This window comes from Diospyros lotus, chromosome 4, assembly GCF_014633365.1.
Source record: "Diospyros lotus cultivar Yz01 chromosome 4, ASM1463336v1, whole genome shotgun sequence".
NCBI lineage: Eukaryota > Viridiplantae > Streptophyta > Magnoliopsida > Ericales > Ebenaceae > Diospyros > Diospyros lotus.
Window position 1 is genome coordinate 2,320,959 of NC_068341.1, and position 17,665 is coordinate 2,338,623.

The 17,665-nt window shown below is 35.7% G+C and overlaps 1 protein-coding gene across 7 annotated transcripts; it reads right to left on the reverse strand.

Moving 5' to 3' along the window:
- Window positions 1–1,013: 1,013 nt before the first annotated feature.
- On the reverse strand, window positions 1,014–16,239 carry LOC127800189 (PH, RCC1 and FYVE domains-containing protein 1-like). 7 transcript variants are annotated; one of them, XM_052334658.1, is made up of 10 exons: window positions 15,890–16,221; window positions 15,563–15,698; window positions 13,405–13,491; window positions 11,758–11,847; window positions 11,541–11,627; window positions 11,326–11,430; window positions 7,933–10,026; window positions 7,645–7,791; window positions 2,387–2,850; window positions 1,014–2,004 (listed from the first exon to the last, which is right to left on the reverse strand). In XM_052334658.1, exons 2-10 carry the CDS (start codon window positions 15,608–15,610, stop codon window positions 1,839–1,841), a joined length of 3,288 nt encoding a protein of 1,095 aa, XP_052190618.1. In that variant the 5' UTR covers window positions 15,611–15,698; window positions 15,890–16,221; the 3' UTR covers window positions 1,014–1,838. The 7 variants fall into 7 exon arrangements, with proteins under 7 accessions (XP_052190618.1, XP_052190616.1, XP_052190615.1 ...); XM_052334656.1 differs by having other exon boundaries at window positions 1,014–1,280; window positions 1,791–2,004; window positions 15,563–16,221; XM_052334655.1 differs by having other exon boundaries at window positions 15,563–15,838; window positions 15,951–16,220.
- Window positions 16,240–17,665: the final 1,426 nt, after the last annotated feature.

Sequence of the window (17,665 nt, forward strand, 5' to 3'; positions counted from 1 at the left end):
ATTTTTTAAAATAATTAACTAAAATAATATTTTTAATTTATATTTTTGTTTTCATTTCGTTGACTTGTTTTAACATGTATTTCAAGTGAAATTTTCTTGAATAATGCTATTGGTATATCTTTGTGTATATTTTGGACTATACAAAGATGTATCAATGATAAAAATGTCCCTCACGAGACGCATGAAAATGAGGGATATTTTAGTCATAATACCCCTTTATGTAGTCCAAGATATACAAAAATAATGTTTATCTAGCATGATTCAATTTTCTTATAAAGAATAAATTATATCTAAGAGAAGATGGTCCTTCACAGGGTGTTTCTTGAAAAATGAGTTCTCTTAAACAATATTGCATCTCCTATTAGAAAAAACACCATATTACGTGCGTGTTATGTATTATAGTTATCAACCAACGGTTATAAATTGTCATTAACCCTCATATTGAGGAGGGAAGGGGTTCTTTTTCTTCTTGACCTTCGAATTTTTGAAACACCGACAACCCAAACTTTTCTGGAGGAGCACATTTCTCTTGAAAAACTCTCCATTGTATCCTATTACACACTTCTATGTAATTTCATCTGCATTCGAACTTTATCACAACCTTTTTTAACTTAAGCATTGGAGGACTTATGTGAGAGAAGTTCTTACATGCCTTCTGACATATTTTTTACCTTACACGTTTTATCCGAGCAGAGGCCAACTTCAATTCTCCCACACAATTTTATCTCATACAAATCTTATTCCCTTGACAGGTTCTACCAACTCTTGGAACTCTTCTCTCAATATAAATTTTAATTATTGTATTTAAGGAATATCACAACTAATCATCTTTGTCATCAACTCATCTTGAAAGACTTAACTAATTCATTTTTATATTTAGATTTATGTAATGTTTTTTCACTAAATGATCTTTGAATAACCATATAACAATGATTATTCATGCCCTGAAGTTCGTGTGACTAACTTTGCATGCATATTGAGATAAAGAAAGACGATTGCATTAGATAATCGACTGCCAGCCAGCAACAACGTAAATCTCATTAAATCAAACATGTAATACAATTTGTATTACTATAGTCCACAGTGTAATTACATTATGAGATTTTTTTTCCAGCAGCCTTAGTCTGCAAGTTCCAAACTGATCAATTGCCAATTCAAGCCCTAGAAGCTTGGACACAACGAATTGAAAACTGAATCTTGAACATGAAAGTGGTTGATGAATCCTCTCCTCATGTTGCTGAGTTCTTTCAACAATTCATCTATCCTCCATCTCGGATTCTCTGCAGCCAGCAATGGCAACTGTGATCCTTTTATGAAGCTTTATCAAATGCTGCAAACCCAACAAGCTCCCAAAAGCACAGAGACTGAAATCTTGTTTTACAAGAGATGAGATTCCGACATGTATGGTATCGATCTACTGACAAGCAGAGAGCCCCGGAATCGATCTCACAAAACCAAGAGATACAGAAATAAATTTGCCTAACACTACAAATGATTCTCTACAAATGGCAATATGTTTTGTTCTAGCAAATTCACTTACTGTACAAGGTAGCACCGAGAGAAGAGTAAAGAATCAAGTGAATGAGAGGATTGGTTGCATAAAACTTCGCCTTCTGATCTTTTTTTTTTTTTTTGGGGGGGGGGGGGGGGTGGGGGGTTTGTTGGAAACAGAGATTTATCTTCGTCGCTATAAGAATCATCCTGTTCTGCCGTCCTAGTCAGATGTCAGTCATCTAAGCTGTTTCCGAAAACATGAATGTCATTCAAGAGCTAGAAGTATTCCTACTCACCCAGTTCTTGTATTCGACTCTTGGGGACTCTACACCACAAAACCATGTTTAAGAAGAAGGGGTCACCCCATTATTTTCCTCAGCAGGGACACGATGAGTTAAGGCCGATTCAGTTGAAGAACTATTTGCTATGGGCACGGCATACTTCTTAAGCAGCCTGTCTTTGTTTTCTTTCCACCATTCTTCTGCCTGCTGCTCTGCAAACCTTCTTTTGCTGTAAAACCTCAATAGTCAGAGATATTTCAAGTAATACACAAGAGGAATATGGGGAAAGAAAAGCTCAACTGTTAAAAAAAAAAAAAAGTCTGCTATGAGAATTCCATCAATTTCTCTTAAAAATTTTATTGTTGAAATGGAGGCCGGGATATATACTATAAATTTGTGGGTGTATTTGTAAATATGTATATGATACAATAAATAATCACACATGTACTTTTTACGCCTTTAGCATCTTCTTTGTTATCTGTTTGCTTGTACGGGAAACCTTTAACACTAAAAGCCAGCCTCGAGGGAAAAAAGGAAAACTAGAGCACTCACCAGAGAAAATAAGAAAAAAGAAAAATAGGAGAATAGCAACAAAAGATCTATGTAGATACCTGAATCTGACTCGCTTGAAGGTCTTAGTGCCATTCTGGATTATTAGAGTTACATATACACCAGGTTCAAATTGCTCAATTACTTCTCTTTTTGCTTCATGCTTTGGAGCTGTGGGTAAAACCGAGCCACTCTTACTGCTTTCAAGAGTTCCAGCTTCTCTAATTTCAGATGAGGTATTGCCGTCCTTTTGAGTATCCTCACCATTCTGAAATAGGCTTCTCATGTCTGCACCATCAAGATTGGCTGACATCCTGCGATATTTCCTATTAGTAGAATTCTCAACCAAGGTACTTTGTTCGGGTTGATTTTGTCGGTCACACACAGTGTCTGCAGGCAAGGAAGACTGAGATTCAACCACTGGAGCACCACCTGTACTAAAAAAACCTTCAACTTGAGCATTCATCGCTTTAAATTCTTCGCTGTTCAACATCTCGGCAGGCAACTTCTCTTTCATTTCCTCCAACTGAATGACAAAAAAAGCGGGCAACAATACAGTATTGTTAGTGGAAATCACATACCATTGAAGTAGCCACAAGATAAGATCAGTGCCATCTTACCACATTTCGTTCTCTCATAGATCAATGAATCCATCTTATAGAAAGATGCAATCTTTCATTATTAAAAGTGTAACCTACCTTGCACATTTTTCCAAACAAAAATTATTCATATATTTTAGGTCCAACCAGCAGAAAAATAAACATGCCATGGATATAAGACGCACAATCTATTAAGCAATAGCTAGGAGCCTTGACATGTTACAATAAACCTGCCATTTGGTGCGTTGACAAGTGTGAAGAAAATTAAAGCAATGAAACATCACCTTTTTGGCCTAAAGACCGACTTCACTCATAAGAGTGATGTAGAAAGGATCAGACTTCTGTATGGGACAGAAGGTGATGCTACTCTAAGAGAAGGTTAGGAGAAAAAAGAGGCATAAAAGGACTACCCCGCTCTTGGAATCTTTTTATCCAAGGAAATGTGTGAGATTACTCTCTGGTCATACAAATTTAAGTTGCATAACCAAAATGATTTTTTCACAATCCAATCCAACAACTGGTTCAGAACAAAAGATACCTGCTCTTCAATCAGCAATAGCCCTTACAATCATATGGCATCAGGTTATAGATGTCTAAATTTAGCAAGTTTTGATGGCCAAGTTTTATCAGTATACCAATATTTCCACGCAGTCTAAGAAATCTATCATGTTTGCACTCAGATAAAGGACAAAAGGATTGCAAGAGGTTTTAGTTTGTCTGTACAACAACAACAACAACAATATATCCAGCCTTTATCCCACTATGTGGGGTCGGCTACATGAATTCTAGACTTCCATGTATTTCTGTCTTTTGTTATATCCTCATTTAGATCCATATATTTCATATCAAATTTTAATGTTTCTCCCAAAATCTTCTTGGGTCTACCTCTACCTCTTTTTGTGACTAATTGTTCCATTTCATTAACTCTCCTCACAGGAGCGTCTCTTAGTCTCCTTCTCACATGACCAAACCATTTTAGTCTAGTCTCTCTCATCTTCTCCTCGATTGGCACTACTCCTACCTTATTACGAATAACTTCATTTCTAATTTTATCCTTTCTTGTATGTCCGCACATCCATCTTAACATGCTCATCTCCGCTACACTCGTCTTTTGTTCATGCTGGTATTTGACTGTCCAACATTCTGAGCCATACAGCAAGACTGGTCTTATAGCTGTCCTATAAAATTTTCCTTTCAATTTTAATGAGATTTTACCATCACATAACACCCCCGATGCATTTCTCCATTTTAGCCAACCTGCCTTAATTCTATGTGCGACATCCTCGTGGATTTCTCCATCTTTTTGAATCACTGATCCCAAATATCGAAAATGGTCTTTTCTTCGTAAGATTTGGTCTTATAATTTTATTATAACATCATCCACTCTTGCATTTTTACTAAATTTGCATTCCATATATTCTGTTTTCTTTCTACTTAATTTAAATCCCTTAGATTTTAAATTGTTTCTCCACAACTCAAGCTTAGTGTTCACTCCTTCTTTTGTTTCATCCACCAACACTATGTCGTCTGCAAATAGCATACACCATGGCACATCTGTCTGAATTTCTTTAGTGAGTTCATCCATTACTAGGGCAAATAAGTATGGACTTAGTGCAGAACCTTGATGCAGTCCTATTGTAGTTGTAAATGGTTCAGTATCCCCTCCGCATGTTCTGACCCTTGTCTCTACACCATGATACATGTCCTTAAAGGCTTGTATATAGGCTATTTTGACTCCTTTCTTCTCTAAAACCCTCCATAATACTTCTCTAGAGACCCTATCATAGGCCTTTTCTAGATCTATAAATACCATATGTAGGTCCTTCTGATGATCTCGATACCTTTCCATTAGACGCCTCAGTAAATATATAGCTTCCATTGTTGACCTACCAGGCATGAAACCAAACTGATTTTCTGACACCTTTGTTTCCTTTCTGAGCCTCTGCTCTATTACTCTCTCCCAGAGTTTCATGGTATGACTCATTAACTTAATTCCTCTATAATTTTCACAATTTTGAACATCTCTTTTGTTCTTGTATATAGGAACCAAAGTACTCTTCCTCCACTCATCTGACATCTTTTTTGATTTAAGGATGGCGTTAAATAGTTGCGTTAGCCAGGAGATGCCCTCTTCTCCCATGCATTTCCATGCTTCTATTGGTATATTATCTGGTCCCACTGTCTTATGATTTTTCATCTTTTTTAATGCTTGCCTTATTTCATTTGAACTTATGCGTCGATAGAATGTGTAGCTCACATTCCCTTCGGAGTTACTAAGATGTCCCAACCTAACTCTTGTGTCACCACCATCATTGAATAATTTTGTGAAATACTCCTTCCATCTCTCCTTAATCGCTCCCTCATTTACTAAAACATTTTGATTGTCATCTTTTATGCATTTCACTTGATTTAAATCCCGTGTTTTTCTTTCTCTTGTTTTAGCTAATTTATATATATCTCTTTCTCCATCTTTTGTATCAAGTCGTTTATATAGATTCTCATATGCTTTTGACCTTGCTTCACTAACAGCTCTTTTTGCTGTTTTTTTTTGCTTCTTTATAATTTTTTTGATTTTTTTCATTGTTGCATTGATATACCACCTTATAGCAAGTTTTCTTATTTTTAATTTTCAATTGTACCTCTTCATTCCACCACCAAGACTCCTTAAGGTTAGGGGCTCTACCATTTGTCTCTCCAAGGACTACCTTTGCCGTGCTTCTCAGAGCATTAGCCATTTTTTTCCACATTTGGTTTGTCTGTCTTTCTCCATTCCATTCCCTTCTACCCCTTAATTTTTCTTTGAAGATTAGTTGTTTCTCCCCTTTTAAATTCCACCACCTGATTCTTGGATTTTGTTTTATGTGATTTTTTCTCTTCCAATTTCTTACTTGGACGTCAAGTACTAGAAGTCTATGTTGAGTAGTCAAACACTCTCCCGGTATCACCTTACAATTCCTACAACATAACTGATCCTCTTGTCTCATGAGGAAGTAATCTATTTGGGTGCTTGAGGTGATATTTTTATATGTAATTAAGTGTTCGTCCCGTTTTTTGAACCTAGTATTGGTTATAATGAGCCCATATGCCATAGCAAAATCTAGGATAGATTTACCCTCATTATTAATTTCCCCGAATCCATACCCTCCGTGTACCTCTCTATATCCGTTTCCGTCTCTACCCACGTGCCCATTTAAGTCACCTCCTATAATCACTTTCTCTACTCTTGGTATCATTTGTATGAGTCCCTCTAGGTCCTCCCAGAATTTTGCTTTTATCTCATCACCTAACCCCGCTTGTGGTGCATATGTACTAAAGGTATTCATAGTCATTCTTCCTAGACTAATCTTCACCATAATAATCCTATCCCCTATTCTCTTTACATCCACTACCTCATCTATTAAGCTTTTATCCATAATAATCCCCACTCCATTTTTATCTCGATCAATTCCTGTGTACCATATTTTATATCCAGCTTCTGATAAAGTTTTTGCTTTTTTCCCTACCCATCTCGTCTCTTGAAGGCACATAATATTAATTTTTCTCCTAATCATCACATCCACCACTTCTATAGCTTTGCCTGTTAATGTTCCTATGTTCCATGACCCAATCCTTAATCTATGATTTTGTTTTTAGCCTTGACTTTGGATTTGATTTTGTTTTTGGCCTTGACTTTGAATTTGATTTTGTTTTTGATTTTGATTTTGGTTTTGATTTTGGACTAGCTTCTTTACCCACATCCGTCCAAGCAAATGCGAGAACCCTTGCTCATTTATCACTACATCTGGGCGCCGATGCAGCGGCCCTAGCTCACTTGTCACTACACGGGAGCAGTGTAGCGCGTCGCTATGAAGGGTTACGCCCACGCCCAAACGATTTTTCATAATTTGTCTAGAGTTCATGTTTTGGATCCGACTAAGTTTTACGTTGTCTGTATGCATCTGAAATCGTATATACCAAATTACTATACATTAAATCAAAATTATATGAGTTTAGTTGAGGGTGCATGCATGTGTTTTTTATGCGCATTAAAAAATCATAATGAGAAACAAAAAAGTTGCACAAGTAATGCAGGTTGCCCTGATTGATCTAGGTTCAACAGTCCAGACCATATATGACGGGGGTGAAACTAGGGCTTCAAACGTACAACACCCACACAACCAAAAGGTGTATTGAAGCCACCAAAGGAGCCATGGTTCCCTGTCTTCCAGTTAAGTTTCAAATTAACACTTAAAGAAATAGAAAGCATAAATATTTCAATGTGCTTTTTCATTTCAATATGCAGGCCCAACAAGTACAGATTCATGTCAGAACAAATGTAAGAGTAAAATAAATCTTCTAGTCTCTTAATTTTTTTAAATAACTTTAAAAACTGAAGATTGCTGACTTTCACTTCTTTATTCAGTGAACGAACAATCTACATGAACTTGCACTAGAAGAAACCATGGGAAGTTAAATAGATTATTTTTCATTATGAAATTAGATTGCGTTAGTGTGATTGCAGACCTAAGATAACAAACAAATTATCCCAGAACGACAAGCAGATTATGAATCTACAAACATCTCTGTTTGACATACAGGATACAACTATGTGATGATTGTGCACTTCATACTTATTTATTTAATATCTCCAAAATGCATTAATTTTGGTTTCCCCACCCATCCCCCTAGGTCCATGAGAGAGATGCTACAGAATTAGAAAAAGGAGGAATTTGAAAGAGCACCTCTGCCATGACAGACTTGATGACTTCCTTTGCGACTGTAGATTTGGAAGATGCTTGTGCAGCCAAGAAAGTAGCTTCTTCAGCAGTTCCATTGAGTTTCTGAATCTCAGCATCTTGACCTTCAGTTTTTTGCTTCAAACTTTTAATCTAAGTTCAGGAGAAAAGAAACCAGACTATTAGACCATCCGGCTGCTTCTATATTTACTGTTAAGAACCCCGTGCTAATGAATTAATTTATGGATGTAACAATAGATTGATTAAACAAAGAGAATAGGAAAAAAATGGGACCTGGTTCTGCATTCTTGATACTTCTTGGCTCAAAAGGTCATTTGTCTTCTTAAGACTATCAATTACACCCCTAGAGAAAGCAGGAGAGACAGACCGTGGAGGACTTGGTCTCCTTGAGTATGGCGAAGAAGGTCTTGAATTGGAAACTGTCTGAGTATGAGGCTGTGGCAGAGGCTGAGGCTGAGGCTGAGGTTGAGGTGTGATTCCCATGGCAGGCTTATAATTAAAAGCATATTGAAGAGCAGTCAGTGAACTTGGGAATGCAATATCTGCAAATTGTAAAAGTGAAGGAGCTTGGGGAGGTTGGGGAGCTCGGACAAGAGCATGAGGATCAGGCTTGGGCCCAGGCTGTGCCAACTTGATGTGAATGTCTTTGAGTGGTTCAGCAGAAGGAGGGAGCAAAAGCCTTGATGTTTTTGACTCTCTCTTGTTGTACATTTCTCTAACATCTAATGGGTGATGAGGAGCAGTAATTCTCCTACTAGTGGTATTACCAGCTGATTTTAGTTTAACATAGCAAGAGTCACAGACACGGTGAGGTTTGCCTGGAGTTGGAGCAAGAGCAGCTCTCAAAGCTTTTTTGGAGCTACAAGCATGGCAATGCACCAAACCACAGTTGTAACAGTTGTGCCTCTTTCTAGTGAAACCAAATGCTTGCCGGCAACCAAAGCAAACTGATTGGTCTACCCCTGATACCCACTTGTGAATGCATATACTTGCACTGTAATTTGAGCCACAAGATATATTTTTCACGTGCCTATCTTTCAGTGCTTCAACCAAAGTTGGACTCTTCCGATCTTCTGTGTCCCCATGTCCTAATCTTCCGTTGGCACCTTTCCCCCAAGTAAATACCTCACTTCTTGATGTCAGGACAGCAACGTGATATGCACCACATGATATTTCTTCAACAAACTCACCAACCAATCTATCTTGTACTAAGCAAGGCAACCTTCCATCAGACTCTGGATTTCCCAATTGACCATATGCAGTACTGCCCATGGTGAAGACATGCCCTGATGTAGTAAGGGCAACGGTAATACAATGTCCACATGCAATCTGATGGAAGTTGTATTCAATAAGTGAAGGGACACAGGTTGGGTGCAGATAGGTTTTCTTGTTTCCATGACCCAATCTGTTTTTATCACCATCACCCCAGGTGAACAACTTTCGAGACAAAACATCCACACCCGACTGGCTCATAACTTCTATAATGGCTGCTGTGTGCCAAACACCACATGCAACCTTCATAGTTCTTAGTCCACTCAATGAATGAACTTCCCTTGGATAAGGGACACTTTCTCGATCACCATGACCCAAGGCCCCAAATGTTCCATCACCAAACGTAAATAGCTTCCCTTCAGTAGTTACCACTGCTGAATGCCAAGTGCCACACGCAACAGATAGGACCTGAAGTCCCTCCAGAAGACCAGAGACTCTTTTTGGTATCCAGTGGCTGACATTTGTTCCATGACCAAGAAGTCCAACATTATGGGCTCCATCTCCCCATGTATATAAATCACCAGAGAGAGATAGAGCACATGAGTGATATTCACCACATGCAACAAGTTCTATGTTAGTAACTGCTAGAAATTCAACAAGACGAGGGCGACTGAAATCTTTTTCAATACCATGACCAAGCCTTCCCCCAGATTCCTCTCCCCATGTGAAAACTTCACCCTGCCTTGTGACGAGAGCCAAATGTCGAAAACCACAAGCAATTTGGTGAACATCAAGAACTACATTTGATTCTAAAGGTTTGGGAATCAGCACATCAGTTTTTGTAGGATACGAAGGCATAGATTCATCAGTCGTATCACACCAAACCTCACCCCAGACATAAACATCACCCAATGACTCTATGTCATCTGGTCCAGAACCTTGACTTGAAGTACTGGGTGTGCTTGAAACACTAATACGGAAACCATCTCCAATGCTTGTCCTTACATGCATATTTGCATGTTCAGACCCCACATCCGAGGCTTGCAAATGAAAATAAGCCTCGCAAGAAATTGAATCAACAGACACCCTATCACGGGCAATACCTGAAGTGAGCTCTAGTGGTGCACCAACAAAACCACCAGCACCAGCATTTATCTGCAGTAAAAATACATAGACAAGTAATTTACATGTTTGTCTTGGACAAGGAAAACCAGGGAATGTTGACATATAAACCACCACTGACTTGTTGACACATCAATGAATGAGATCATGGTCATATGCATAAAAATGAATCCAATTGGACTTGCATCTGTCTAGAGAATATATAACATTTGCACTCAAAAGATAATCAAATTTTTGGTTTGAAAAAGAATGGCGTAGTAATCTGAAATTTCAAAGACAAATTGGCAAATGCATACTAAGAAACAGATCCACTAGATGAAATTAATACAAAGATATAAGTGACCAAACAAGCCAGAGTTGTCAGCAACTGGAGGCATTCATGAAATTCATTTTGTTTTCATGGATCTGGCAACTTGCTAGATGCAAGGGGATCAACTATATGGATCTCAACAGAATATAACATACTCAATCATGCTATAACTATTGGGCCAAAGAAATAACCCATATATTAAGGAGGAGGTGAAGAAATTTTATACTAGAACTATTTTCTTCATGAAAAATGCTAAATTTGACAATTTAAGATAACTAAATTCAGGAAGCCATAAGCATATTTAGTTTGTACTTAGCTGGCTTACGTAGATATACTAGTGAAGCAGAAAATTAAACTATAATTCTTGTGTTCATAGCAATCATTTTTGGATTTTGTAAGTTTCTCACTTTACAAATGCACAAGTTGCCAGTATTACCTGCACTTCAATTGTAAAGAGGATAGCTCCTAATCCAAAAACACCATAGTGGCGGGGTGGACAGCACTGGACGTTACACTAGGTTACAACCTCTTTTTTACAAATATCAAGCTATATTACAGATGTAGTATTATAAATTTTTCATAGAGAGTTAACAGATTTTTTCCAAGTCCATAATGGAGATATTCTAAAGCAATGAAAGCATTGCTGTCCAAGCTGAACTGCGGGATAGTAGTCTAATAAACCTTAATACTGAAGAAAGACCTTCAATCTTTCTTTTCTCTTATCAAAGGTCAGATAATAAATGCAGCGATATTGTTTACAAAAGTAGAATGAGAAAGAGAGATTAGAAACATCTCCTGCCATAAGGCATGTTTCTACATGGTATGTAGGCAGCATACTTTTAGCTATCAACAAGGAAATTCTTGCAATGGTAATAAAGATCCACGTTACTCAAGTGATTAAGCCAATTGCAAAGGTTGAAAAATATAACAAAATAAAATCTATTATACTCGGGAAATGTGAGCTAAAACGAATTAAGGTATATAGCTAAATTATTGGCCACAGAGCTAAGACTAAAACTTACATCAGAAATATCACTTTGAGTACGTCTTCTGCAATTTAAAGCAGTAGAAGTCAAAGCCTTCAGGCCTGCAAGCCACACTGCTGCCTCAACTTTATCCTTGCAGATCTATAAAGTAGGAAAAATAAGGGTAACAAATTCCTGAAACTTACCATCATCAGGAGCACATTGATAAGTATTTAAGTTATAGTTAAATTTAGAGATTTACTTTCACTGACCAGATCAAGTGTTCTTTCTCCGTTGTTATATAGAAGTGAAAAGGACAAATATTCTTTTTCAGGACGCAAAAATCTCCTAAAAACAGCCTGTAATAGCAGATTTTAACAAATAAATTTTTGTGCTAATTCATCCTGCAACTGCTTAGCAAAAATCTTAGCAGGTTAAATGAACTGTAGGCATAAAATGCTTCACACAAAAAAGAAAGTGGTAACTCACAGTTCTTTGTCCAGGTATAATCCGGGAAACAGAAGATAATTTCAGATTCCTTTCATGTCCGTTAGAGTACCAGATCAGTGTTGTTTCATCCTGTATATAACAGTAAATACTAAGCACTTTTATACATTATATTATTCAGTTATACATAATGACTTTCCTTCAAGGAAAAGAATAAGACAAATTAGTTCATTCTACTTACTACATATGCACAAGGATTTGTTGAGCAATTCCAGATAAAACTTCAACATACACATGCAACATGACTGAAAGGTGCAATCTGCATTCAACCATGTTGACTGCATTTCATGCATGGACATTCAGATGGAGACCAAGATCTTCAAATTCTTAGAAGTGTATAATAATTAGGAAATAAAAAGATAACTGGCTATTTGGTAAGGGTAAATATTTTTTGAGAATATTGATGGAGAAATCCTCTTTAAGAACATAATGCATCAAAACTAGTATAAAAGTCAGTCCTTTGTGTCTGTGATACCTAGAGCATAGAAAGTTTTAGTATGTGAAAGAGTTGTAGGAATGTGGCATGCCACATTATTAAATGTGATACAAGACTAGGGGTGTTCCTAGTGCATGAGACTCTCTGTTTTGTGAGGATCAGGGTAGGGTTGTATGTGTACGCTGTCTCCCCCTTGTTTTCTTGAGCCCCCTGAATTTCCAATCACAAAGAAGCAACAATACCGTTATTAAGAAGACACTCTTTTATAGGAGCTATACAAAAAATGCAAAAAGAAAAAAAAAACTACTTTATTAAGAAGAATGTTCTTTGCACTGAGGTACTTCTTTCCGTGGTTTGAATGCCCTTTTAGAGGAGAATTTGATTGCCCAAATCTGTGGTTGTCAAAAAAACTGTGGCATCTAGTATTAGTTTACCTGTCCCAATTCAGAAAAGTAAATTGGGACTCCACCAACTGAATTAAATAGGTGTAAATTCCACAGAAAACAACACTATAACTTCTGCAAGAATGATGGCAGGATACAAGCTTGAGATTGTTATCACTACAGAGGCCACAACTGGGGAAATCATCCCATCATGAGTAACTCTTTAACCTGTATACTGAGTCACAAGATTGTTGTAAACATTCTGTTAACTTCATATTGTATGCTCAGGAAATTATTTAGACCATCTTCCTTCAGGAAAGATTGTGATCTGATCTCTAATGCAATGAAGATATGTTACCTCAAATAAACCAGCCACTTGGAGATACTCTTTTATCTACCTTTTATGAAAGAAAGGCTAAGTCTGGCATTTTTTTATTTATATCACACCTCTTGGACACCTATTTACCATAATGGAGAAGATTTGACAAAAACTTATATATCTGATGGATGAGAATGATGCAGTAGACAAGTTTTTCACTTGTCTTCAATAATAGTCACATTGTTTCTGGTGCATTTCCAGTAAATTCCTTTTCTGTTCGAGTATAAGCATGCTTTCCTGTGTCCAACTGATAAAACAATAAATGTCTGAAGTACAAGATGCAAAATTAGCAGCAGTAAACACTACCTTCCTGCACTATTGTTTTACAAGATTTAATTTTAAGATAATTTGCAGGAAAGAATAGTACAACACTCAACAATTTATTAGCTCTATATGCTCTGGAGACTACAAGCCAGAGTAAGATAACTTACTGGGGAAATTCTGAATGGACAGAACTTAGGCTTTCCCTTCCTGCTGTACTTAATTAACTGGGTACCTCTTTTCAAAACAATAAGTGCCTTCCAGAAAAAAAAAAAAAAAGGAAATTAAAAAAAGAGCAAAGAAGTAAATTAATATGCCCATAATAAATCCAAGAAGAGATCACCAAAAGTAAATCATTATGCCAAAAAAAAAAAAAAAAACATAAGCATCTTCATGCTAACTTCAAATGATGAGTGAAGGATTAGGCAAAAGCTTTCACAAAGCTCACATCCTTTCTCGTGAGTGGTCAAGCCTTTCCATCCTTATTTTTCCTATTTTAAACTGCAGTGTTAGATAGCTTATCAAATTCAGATCAGATCGCAATAGGAAGGAACTCATATAGCCTCCTCCTCCTCCTCCCTCCCCCCCCCCCCCCCCCCCCCCCCCACTTTCTAGTAGAGTTAGGAAAAAAATTTGAGTGTGCCACAGCATGATAAGCAGAGTCATCAAAAAAATTTGAGTGTGCCACAGCATGATAAGCAGAGTCATTTAAGTGTGAGTGAGCAATTATCTAAAGATGTGAAGATTGGGAGGGTTTAGAGTTTTTTCAGTGCAAAAACCATATATCCATTGACTGAGCGGATTTATCCCACTGTTATGGGATCATGGACATAGATTTCTTGAGACTGAACCACATCAAATTTCTGTGTTTTCTTTATATTGAGTTTTGTATAAGATGTGTGATCCAACATTAACATGCACAAGACAATAAAAAAAGCTGGAAGGAAATATACAAGCAATGACTTCTCTAGGTTTAACCTTCTCCATCAAGCTCATATGTCAATCTAGAGTTCTTATTCATCAAACTAGAATCAAGGCTCTTAATGGTAACCAACTCCATATGCAAAATTTTACAAACTCCCACAAAAGCATTTTGAAACTCTGGCAAAGTCTTCTATAACCATAGACATCAATCTCAATGCTGATGCATTTTGGCATACTGTTCTGTACTGAATTCTACAATCATTATACTTGAAAATTATGGCCCCGTTTGTTGCAGCTTAATTAAAGAAATTATAGCTTATAGCTTTTTAGATTATAACTTCTAAAACTTAGAATAAATTGTGAACCTGTTTGCTGCAACTTCTTAGAAGTTGTATTTAATTAGTTGTGGTGTTTGATACCATAAGCTGTAAAATAACTTATTTTTGTATAATTGTCCATAATACCCTTAGTAGTTATAGAATGATAATTTAAAAATTAATTAGTGTATATGTATAAGTTTCAAGTGTTATAAAAAAATTAATTAGAGTATAGAGAGAGAGGAAGATGGCGAGAGAGAAGAAGAGATTTGAAAATGGAGATGGCGGTGGAGAAGAAAAACTCATGATTGTATAGACAAAAGAGTAATTCTTTGTTAAAAATAAGGATAAAATTGTCACAAAAATATAATCATTTAAGCAGAAGTTGTAAAAGCTGGGGTACCCCAACTTTGAAAAAGCTAGCTTCTACTCCTTCTAAAAGCTAGTAAAAGCTATAAGTTAGAATTCTATAAGCTAAAACAAACACTACATCTCAACTTTTTTGAAGCTAGAAGCTAAAAGTTACAACTTTCAAGTTGTAACAAACAGGCCCCATGTATACTTGTTAACATATGATCCAGAATTTGTGCAGCACCGGAGTGCTAGTTTTTTTCACTTTTATCATCTTGAGCAGCATGAATCACGATGCATTCAAAATAAGAAGATAAATTACACCAACCAATGCCATATTTGGCACTGCACTTCAACTGCAAAAAGTAATTAATCCATCTATTTATCTCATCTAGTTCTTGGAGTATTTACCAACTTTATTCAAAGTAAACAGCCAAACTTGCTTTTCTGCGTCTTGATTTTTCGAATTTCACTTTCTCCTCCATCTCCTCCTCCAAGTTTCATTAACTATAAGGATAATTACCATAACATGTTGAGCTAAACTAAGGAATTATAAGCACTATGTGATGATCATTTTACATGTTGTTTAGTCCGATTAGAAGTGACACCCAAACCTAACGGCAACATTGGGAGAACCATCTTTAGTGATGCTTTTGACAAATCTTGTTCTGGTTATTATCTTAATTCAAACATTCTAGGAGCACTAAATGAGAGAAAGAGAGAGAGAGAGAGAGACCTGTTCGATGTCACGCTCAGGATTTCCATAACTAACAAGATCTGCCATTCCATCTGCAACAAAGCTTCGGAAGCGGCCGCCCAAGAAGCTTAATCGTGACAACCATCCGCGGAGTCTTCATAGATGCCAATCTAATCTGTTTTGGCCTACCATCAAATACCGAGAAAAAATCTTCTGAATCGAGAACAAAAAGAACCTATCATGCCCACAATCAACCCTTGTTCCTTAGATCTTAGAGACCGCGACCAACAAAGTTCGAACCTCTACCAATCTTTCCTGATCCAAGAAAAATAATGCTCATGATTTCGAAGCAAATTGGGCGAGTACCTGGGAATGTTGAATCTCGATATGGAACACAGAGAGAGAGAGATGGTTTTGGAGCTCAGACCAGAGGGAAGCGACATTGGCGCGCTGCTTTGCCCGTATCCCCTGTCCTGCTGTCCACCACCTTATTTTAATAACATTATTATTAGTTCAAATTTAAATTAAATTAAATAATTGCCTTAATTTGGCTAATGGGCCTGATTGAAATCATTTATCCCTGGCCCGTAATTTGGCCCAGTCTCAGCCCAGCCCATATACACAATGGCTGGCCTCGTTTCCCGTTTTACACGTATCCAAGTCTGGCTTGTTCGCCGTGACTTAAATTTTAATTAAACAATAGTATTTTTCTGTATTTTCTTTGTGCTGTTTAACTAATAAAAACAATCTGTTCACATGACAATAAAAAAATATTATTTTCTGCTATAAGTCTGTATTACAAAAATAGAAGCATGGACAGCTGCAAAATATTTTTGGGAGAAATAATTAATTTTTAGCGTTTTCATAAAAAAAAATAAAAATATTCTAGTGAAATACCAAAAAAAAAAAAAGGATCGTGGTGTGATGAGTTGTTACGCTATAAGGTAGCATTTGTTTATTAAAATGAGTAAGATAAGATTATATCAAAATAAGGTTATAATGTTTTACAGATCAATATATGGAATGATCAAGATAAGATTGAAAAATATTTTAAAATTTTGTTAAATTTTTTAGAATGCACTGAATGACACATGTATCAATTTTTTTTTTTTTTTTTTAAGGATCAAGATAAATTTATTTGAATGAGGAAAAATAAATTTATCTAAAAAAATTTAGATAAGAAGTTGCGCGATTTTTTTTTCAATAATCTTCAAATAAATTTAACAAATACAATATAAAGTTTTGTAATACTTTTCATATTTCACTTTTTCTAATCTATATATTAATTAATAAATACAACATAAATAATTAATATTACATTTTTGCTAATAACTTGAACTTTTAGCTTGGTAGTTAATGTTTGATCTCATAAGTGGCATCGCAATTATAATCTATACATTTGATTTTCTTGAGAAACACGGAATGCCGAATGCTGGCAGGTAAGTGTTGGGTGGAGGTCAAGTTAGACGCAATCTAAGTTATATAGAAATAAAAACGAAAACGTAAATGGTAAATGATAAATGATATTTAAAAAAAATAAATAAATAATATAAATGTGGCGAAACGTGTAAATAAAAAAATATGATTTTTTTTGTAAATATAATTTTTAATATAAAATATTATAGAAAATAGTTATTCAATTTAAAATTAAACATAAATTTCATAATATATTCAAATAAATTCTTGAAAAAAAAATAAAATTTTTGAATTAAAAACGTGAAAAGAATTGTCTTTAATATTAGCTCTAATTTTTCTTATTTTCAATGTTGAAATGGTTTTTCTTTATTCATGGGCAATGAGTTTCAATGTATTGGGTCTATTTGTATTTATAGAATCTTTAATTGGACTATTGAAATTTGATAATTATTTTAATATTATAAAATGACATTGAAACATTTTTAAAATTATAAAAAAGTCTAAAAATATTTTTTTGACCTTTTTTGTCATTTTGAAAACCCTAAAACGATACCTTCAAAATATTTTCATGCAACATAAGATTCAATTACCATCAAACTATGACACAATAAATTACTATGTTATAAAAAAATAATGTTACGTCTCTATTAAAATATTTTAAACCTTTGTCATATTTAAAATTTAGAGTCCGAGTTCCAAAAAAAAATACACAAATTCCCACAATTC